At 34.5% G+C, this 8908-nt stretch overlaps 1 protein-coding gene across 1 annotated transcript; it reads right to left on the reverse strand.

The window, feature by feature from the left end:
- Positions 1-2714: 2714 nt before the first annotated feature.
- Positions 2715-6639, reverse strand: LOC120085248 (alkylated DNA repair protein ALKBH8 homolog). The gene is made up of 6 exons (XM_039041151.1): positions 6099-6639; positions 5909-5995; positions 5657-5782; positions 5169-5456; positions 4349-4414; positions 2715-3074 (listed from the first exon to the last, which is right to left on the reverse strand). The coding sequence occupies exons 1-6, from the start codon at positions 6504-6506 to the stop codon at positions 3018-3020; spliced, it is 1032 nt and encodes a 343-aa protein (XP_038897079.1). The 5' UTR covers positions 6507-6639; the 3' UTR covers positions 2715-3017.
- Positions 6640-8908: the final 2269 nt, after the last annotated feature.

Here is an 8908-nt window from a genome sequence, read left to right on the forward strand (position 1 = left end):
TATATGTGATATGATCGGTATGATGTATGAGATACATCTAGTGGAGGATTAATGTAAATGAGATTTACATTGAGTACCATGGAATAGAAAAAGAACTATGGTTTATATGTTTCATGAGATGAAATATTAAAACTATAGGTTATAAATATAGTATGATAAGTCGGTTATCATTTATATTTATAATAATATTAATTATTGAATAATCAATTCTTTTTCTCTAATAACCAATTGAGTGGAGGTTATTGGTAGTTTATGGTAACCGTGAGATAAAAGGAGAACTGTTTTCCTAATTTTAGAATGTTTTTCTCAATCGAAATCTCACGGAACAGAAGTTGTAAAGTAAATACGATTTACTAAGAAACAACTTGAGCGAGGTAAATGATCGTATAGTATTTTGTAAACGATAGATACGGAACTAAGTAATGAGCTAAACGATCGCTTAGCTTTTGCTAGATGATCGTTTAGCTTTTGCTAAACGATTGGGCATCAACCTATACGATAGGTTCAGTCTTCTCCCACTTGCTCAATCATTTACACGATTGTTGAATCCTCCTTCGTCTGCCTCAAACCAAGTCCACACAGAGCCCACCCTCTGGATTCTCACACCGAGAATACCAAGGAAGCCTTCTTGGTAATGTCATACTCAACTCAACGCCATCGAGGTTCTGTGGAGGCCGTTCGTGCTGTTGGTGTGTTCGTGACCGAGGCAATCGCTGAGGACGAGTGCACGATGTTCGTGTTGTGTAGCGATCGTGTTGTTCGAGTGTTCATGGTTGCTGTGTTCGAGTGTTTGTGATCAAGGAGCGTGGAGGCGAGCCTACAAATATATGTAGAGATTTCTCTTCTTGATCATTTGTAGTTTCATGCTGTAATTTCTGTATTGATTGCATAACCGTGTTTCTCTGTTTATGACTGTAATTTGTAATGTTCATACATGATTGTAATTTGGAATGATCTATTCCGCTGCTCATGGAAATCCTTGGATTAAATTTCTTTCACATTTGTCATTCCGCTCCAAGTTCGTCGTTCCGTTCGTCTTCCATTGTGGTCGCCAATGTTGAAGGTGGAGACAGAGGGTTAGAGAGAGATGACGGAGAGAATGAGGGTTAGAGAGAATGAGTAGGGGGTTTTGAAAAATAATTTTGGGTAAATAAAAATTGTACATGAATCAAGAAATCAATTGAGTTTCCTTTTTTAAGTATGCGTAATTGATTATAGGTTGGGAACAAAAAGTAATTAAACCCTAATATTTAGGTAAATAAGAAGTCAATTCTTGTAAATAATAGAAAAGTTGGACATAAATACAGTATGGGATATTTATTAAGATTTTATGTATTGTTATCCCTTGTGTTTAAGATGGTCCTTCTGGTATGCCATGGACCCAAACTCTATTCCGAAAACAAAGTTGGTCCTCTGATATTTTTTCCACAAAAGATAAATATTACCAATTTAACACCTACCCTTTGCAGAGTTACATAACTTAAAACTCTAAACTGATAATTGTTTCAATTTCGACTCTAAATAATGATAAAAGAACAAACCAATTTAGACCCTCAATTAATATTTCATTTTAGAATCATTAATGCATAATAAATGTCGAGATAGATTTAGTTATAAAATTCTAAATTTTGAATTGATACCGTTATTAGTTCAGAATTTTAACTGATACCTCTCCTAAAGGTTAGAAATATAAATTGTTTTCCCCCACAAATATCATAAAAATTTGCCACTAACACTCTACATGAGTTAGTAAAGCCCTAAGAAGCATAAATAAGAATACAAATACGATGAAATATGACGATATACGAATTTCTAAAAAACTAAAATACGAATACATTGAAGATAATATTATTTTTAGTTAGATTGTGGTTGAGGGATTAGAGAAGATAGTAGAAAAATAGAAGATAAATATTGAAGAATGAAGTTGTGGATGAAGAAGTGTGAATCATGATTTAGATAGTGAGGAAAAAGAGAAAAATGGGGATTTAATTACGTTTCAAAATTCTTTTTAACTTTCTATGTTTTTGTTCTTTATTGTTTTTATCATTTACAATCAATTTTGTTTTGGATTGCTAGATTTTAGTAGACTTTTAAAGAAAATAGGTTGTGAATTGAACTTTTTAAGTGATCGGGCTTAATTTTTTTAAAAAAAACACCAACAAATCCCCTTCACATATCTGTTGTATCTAAAACTTAAAAAGAAAAAAAAATAAAATACTTCAAATCACGTATCAGCACGTATTTGCCACATAACATAATTATGTGCTAACGATCTAGAAATTCTTGGATAGAATCTTCCACCCACTATATTAAAAAATATATATATACAAATTAGTGAATATTCAAATGTAACTTTAAAAAGTTTGACCGTTACACATGGAGAGTTATTATAATGAGGCAGGTAAAAGAATTATTATCTATGTATATAGACCTTTTTTGTATTCAACAAATGTGAAATGATAAGTCCGAACATCATCTAGTAGGTAAAGTGATGTCATCCTAAATGACCATGGTCCAACGCCCACGACTTTCATTGTTCCACAAGAAAAAAAATATGAATAAGAGATCGAAACCTTCAACTTAAAAATGATAATCAGTGTCTTATCCACTTTAAAAACATTAGTTTGAAACTAACTTAAAAATCGAAAATCAAATGGCTACCAAACGGAGCCCTAATAAATTACCATTATCAAACTGACAAATAAAAGTGAATAAAAAAAAAAAAAGGATGAGGTTCTGAATTTTAACATCTTTAACGTTTCATCACCCCCTAATTTCATTTCCTGTAATTAATCAAGGAGTTCAACAAAATGCTGATTGCTGTGTGCATAATTAGAACATAAGGGCAAAAATATTTAAACAATAAATGTGAGAGGTATAGAAAACCCTCCTATAGCTATAACTATAACCAAATAAAACATGTAAAATCTACTTTAAAGAACCATATGTGAAAAGATGGATGAATGAGAAAAAAAGAAAACTCAGCCTGTTCTTCAATGAGGATTGAGGCCTCTAATTTATCTCTGAGAATCGCAATAATGAGGAAATTTGCACTGGCAAGGATCAGTTCTCACCTACAAGAAGACAATGTTTTTCCCTTTATTCAACCATGGAAAGACATGTGAGATGATAAGATGAAATAAAAGATCAACTTTTAGACCACAGAGAATGGTAGAATTTTGCAGCATGATTTAGTCATTCCATCCATCACAAACATTTCAACCAGTCTCCACAGATTCAGTTCCATTATTATCAAAAAGTCTTTCAACATTATAAAGCGGGATGGCCAAAGAAGCATTTCTCAAGCACACACCGCACTTCAAGCAACAAGTTTCTTGGTTTGAATAGCCTTAATATGAATTATACTGAGAAAAAATGGTCTATGGTTTCAGAAGTTTGGTTATGTACCCTTTTATGGCCATAATTGATTTGTGAGTTTTTTAATATTTGTGAATATCCAGACCAACTTACGTGCATCTAGACTAATCTCACGGGATAATCCACCTGATCCTACAACATTTGGGTATCAAAGAAACTTATGCGATATTAAAGCCTTGATAAGTGATCACCGTGAATTGAACTCATTCCCTCTTAGTCCTTTATCAAACTCATACCCTTTATTTACCACTGGACCAACCCGGGATGGTTTGATTGATTTGTGGTTTCATGACCTACATCCTATATGAGCTTCAAAACCCCATGAGCCAAGCACCTCCTTTTTTTTCCTTTTTTTAATACTTTTTTGGTAAAATAAACATTTCATTTGATAAATGAAATCAAGGGAAAACCCAAAATACACAGCTAAAGATGATTACAAAAGAAAGCGCTAATTATTGAGCCAAGCACCTCTTGAGGACTAAAATCTATAGATCGGGCGAGAAAAAGTTAATCGTAGGAGAGACTGGGCATTAAAGTTCACAAAGAGAGAAAGAAGGCTGAACTTTTAAGAGGTGAGCAACTATTCAAACTCAAATGGGAAAAAAGAAACGATATGAGAGCTGACATTTTAAACTCTAACTTCCTCTCTTTACTGTTATATAACCAATTGTCATCATGAACATTATGATTGTGGAGATACAAAAACAATCATGGTGCATCTCATGGTTGAATTCATGGCTAGCAAGGCAATAAGCACTCACCTCTCACCATAGCCATGCGCCTCAATATTAATGGGTCAAACAAGAATAACATGGTCTAGTGATATCATCTAGTTTAACATACATAATGATTTAGAATTGCCACGGGGTAGGATAACTGCCATCTTGGCATCATGGAGAATATAAGCAGGTAAGGTAAGCTCAACAGGTACGAGAGGGAGGGAAAAAACAAATGCATTAAATCTACTTACCTTGCGAAATGTAAAAGAAACCCTCCTAGGACCCCTTCTGATAGCACTGTCCTTCACCATGTCAATCTATTACAGAACATTTACCCAATTTCAACATCATAAATGAGAATAGAACGAGTAAGCATCATTTAACAAGTATATGGTTGAACATGTAAGTGCACAGTTTCTCTCATTCAAAAGCTAAATGATGATGTTATTCAACAATTAAATATCTTCTTAACCACTGAGAATGCTTGGCTGGCACCTTACTGAACACCCAAAAATATGTTTATACCCACGGTATCTAGCCTGATTTACCCTCACTTAACCTATCCAACAAGAATATAATTTCATCCTCTACAACATTTGAAATGACAAGAGTTTGTGAATACGATTATCATAAGTAGATGCCTATCAAAATATTACAAAGACATCCAAATATATAGCTCATCCTCACCCACTGGCTGAACTATTTGAAAATAAGCTACTAGACCAATTCGTAGCTGTTAACATGTGAAGGGCTTGGCCAATTTATTTATAAACTGGTAGCGAGATAACAAGGAAGTTTTGAGAGCTTCCCACCTCTCCTAATTCTCAAAGAGAACGCAACAAAGGTTCTCCAAAAAGATACCCTCCTCTCACAATGCTTATTGAACTAATCTCCATACTAATGAGCCCCACATGCCCCTTACAATTTCTCACGCCCTCATTTCTTTCCCAACTTGCTTACAAGAAAACACGTGTATGATTGGATTCCTATCAACATGTATAATTACATGTTCTACAAATTCGTAAATCAACCCCACTAAAGCAACAATTGCTCCTGGATGGTCTGATATACCTTGTGGTGAGGAATGTAATGATGCCAAGCATAACGTGCCTCTCCAGACAGTAGGAGCATAGACCGAGGTGGAAGGTAAATGACTCTCCTCAGATAATTTGAATCGTTTACAGAATTCTCCATTTTCAAATCTACACTTGAAGGGCATTTGTGCCAAGTGCCTTCGGGATATCTCCTAAACTCCATAATGCATGGCCCTGCTAAGGAAAGGCTGAAAATTAATCCTTCAAATGCAGAATGGGTGTCTATATGAGGGGACAAACCCACCCCAGGTGGGTATTCATTAACCTGTAATGTGGTATTGATTTCAGTCTCATACTAAACATGACAACAACTTCAGATAGCATAAAAGCGGAAGCATGGAAAACAAAACCATCATAAGACTCAGATAGCAAAAGCTACAATCTCAATTTTCAAAGATTGCACAAGAAATAAACCAACTACAAGCAACCAAGTTTAGAGTAATTCATAAAAAACAGAGAGCCTACCGTCAATTGGTCAAGAGAAGCATCTGCAACATCCTCAGCATTTGGAAACATGGAGATCCTATCAACTACATGGGAAACGAATGATGGAAGTTCCCCCAACTGATGTTTAGTATTAACATTCCTCGTCTAAAAAAAAAACAGACACAGACAAAACCAACTGATTTTCAGTACTCGCAATCCTGACATTGCACAGTCATTCAGTAAAACAGAAATTAGGAAGAAGGAAAAGACAAAATAAGTTCTGCCACTTACTTGATAACAAAACTCATACCCATAATGCTGAACTCTACGTTTCGCCAGATTACTCCAAGGCCGAGCATCGACTTCCATGAGCAAATCCTTCAAAAGCACAAAAAACCAATAACAACGGAACAAAGGGAGAAAAAAGATAAAACCGAATCCTTCTCCAGTCCCGTCCTCATAATCCGACTAAAACGCTCACCTCCTCTTCCTTAGCATTGACGAAGTCGTGCAATAAGAAAAGTCCGGGAATGTCCAGCTCCGAAGCCGACAAAGAAACCGAGACAGAATCATTGGGGTGCGAAATGGATGGTCTGATGATCGAATAACGTATGTGCAAAGTCCGGCCTCCGAGAAGAGGGCAAAGGCGGCCGTGTAGCGCTTCAAGAGCGGCTCGGGCGCTGGATTCTTCGGAAAAACATACGATGACGCGAGCGCCGGTTTCGTCGGCGGCGTGGACACCTTTCACGAGCCCAAAACCGCCGAAAACCGCTGCAATTGTGCGGTGGCTGATTCCGACGGCCGGTCCACAGTTTGCAACGTAGAGATTAGGGCTAGAAGAAGAAGATCCATTATCTTCCTTTGGCCGGCGGAATTTTGGCAATTCCATTGGCGGGGGAAGAGAAGGATTTGGAGAAGGGGAAAAAAATAAATATAAACTAAAATTAATACACCAATTCGATTGGAGGGAAAAATTGGCGGGCGTGTGTGTTTCTTCAGTAGCTTGGAGAAAATTGCCCTACTGATAAATGTCTCGCTTTTTAAAAACTATTGTAAATTGACATTTTACTGATATCATGCATGTGTAATATTATTGATTTGCCATTCTTCAATGACTTTTTCTTCTCTTCTCGACCAACTTCTTTAGCTTCAGTGACTTCCTTTTTTTTTCCTCTCCTCTTCTTTTCTTCTTCGGTGAGCAACTTTGACGAAGACTATTTTTTCTTTTTTTTACCACACACGATTTTCAATCACTACAAGAATTCTGGACTTTAATGTCAATTTAAAACGAACAATAAAAGGTTTTAATGTCGGTTGAATCGACATGGAAGATCGTGTTACAAAAGGTCTTTAATGTTGGTTTTAAATTGACATTGTACACCATTTTCAATGTCGGTTTAAGACGATGTTAAAGACCTTTTATAACATGATCTTCAATATTAGTTGTCAACCGACATTAAAGCCTTTTAATGTCAATTTTAAACTGACATTAAAGCCTAGAATTATTGTTCGTTTTTTAAAAATGCCATGTCCAATCCATTTTTAATGTCGGTCAAAAAGTTAAAATTGTGGCGGTCAAAAAGTTAAAAACGTCATTATAATAATTTGTCCACAAACAAAGATTGTTTTTATATATTAAGATCTCAACAAACACACAAATTTAAATCTAAGTCTTGCTCACAAAGTACAAATAATAGTCAACTCCCAAAGAGAATAACAAAATTTATACTTACAAAGCAGTAGTTGGCTGCTTACGTATCAAAAAAATCCCAAAATAAAATCTTAATTGCGTTTGTATATACAACTTAACTTTCAACAAATACAAAAAATTAACTAAAGATTGAGAGAGCTGGTTATATACTTTGGAGTGTCATTATTATCCCAAAAAATCTACAAAGAAGATGTGCTTACTTAAGTATATAAAATCAAGAATAATTTACAAATAAATGAATCATACTAAAAGAAATTACATGAAGTATGGAAACTATATTTATACAAACTTACCAAAAGGAATGAGTGCAAAACTTGCTATTCTTTTCTCTATTCTATGGTTGAGTTTGTTATCCCCTCTATCTAGAACCTCTTTGTATTCGTGCGAGCGATACCATATGAGAGTGTATAAATAAACAAATATAAGTTGCGTTAATATGAGCAATTTATAAATAACGAAAAAAATGAACTCAACCCATTAACAACTACCATAGTTGTACAATCATCATTGCAATGATCCTAAATTTCAATGTTAAACTAAGGAACATTACCATATTTTAACCTACAACTAACTTTATAACTCTTATGTTTTAAAAAAATTTCAGCAACATAACAACACTACCACAACAATACAAAAAAAAAAATACTTTAACACCTATTCAAAGAAATGCACTTCCAACAATATTCAAACAAAAATCTTCTCTCAACAAAACTGTATTTACATAGTGATTCGACTTATTTCTCTTTCCAGGAACTTAGATTGCCAGGTTAGAGGTAGAGGTTATCTTGGGCTCCATATGTTTAAGAGAGAGAAAAAGAAGAAGAAGCATTGGAACTAGGTAAGGTCATAAAATTCATGTATAAAAGATGAAAAGTAAAACTATAATATAGAGTTTAGTAAAGGAATAAAATGTTGTAAATGGATAAAAAACTTTTGATAGTTACCTGCTGATGAACATGAGTTATAGATAAAGTCAAATGTAGAAAAACTTTGGTAGTTTCCAATGCCACAACACCATTAGCATGCTGAAGACGATCTTCAAGAAGACTCATGATGTCAAAAATCTCATTGTTATCTGATGAATCATATTTGGAAACCAATTCAAGTATGAGACACTGTGCCAATTCTTTAAATTCTTTGATCCTGCAAGCATATCATTTTGTTTCAACTAAGTATAATAGATATTCTATTGCAATACTTACATATTATACAATGCATGTATAAGAACCATTCAATGGAGAAATTAGCTTAGAGACTCTAAAACAACACAAGCAGTACAATCTAAAGTTATTTTCTCTTTCACGTACTACCAAACTTCTCTTGAACTGTGACTTTCTGCAAAGACAAATTAACAGCTAAAGTAGGGCTTTCATAAAGTGCAATAAGAAAAATTTACAAGAATGTCCCAAAAGTTTTAATTATCCACCACATCATTACCAAGATCCAAACTACATAAAACTATGGCCAACAAGATCAAGACTACATAGGAAAAAGTTAATGTTTTGAACACCCCTTGGAAAAAGAACATGGGCACGAAACAATCTTGTACTATAGGTTGATATAGTTCTAGGTAAATGTAT

This window comes from Benincasa hispida, chromosome 9, assembly GCF_009727055.1.
Source record: "Benincasa hispida cultivar B227 chromosome 9, ASM972705v1, whole genome shotgun sequence".
NCBI lineage: Eukaryota > Viridiplantae > Streptophyta > Magnoliopsida > Cucurbitales > Cucurbitaceae > Benincasa > Benincasa hispida.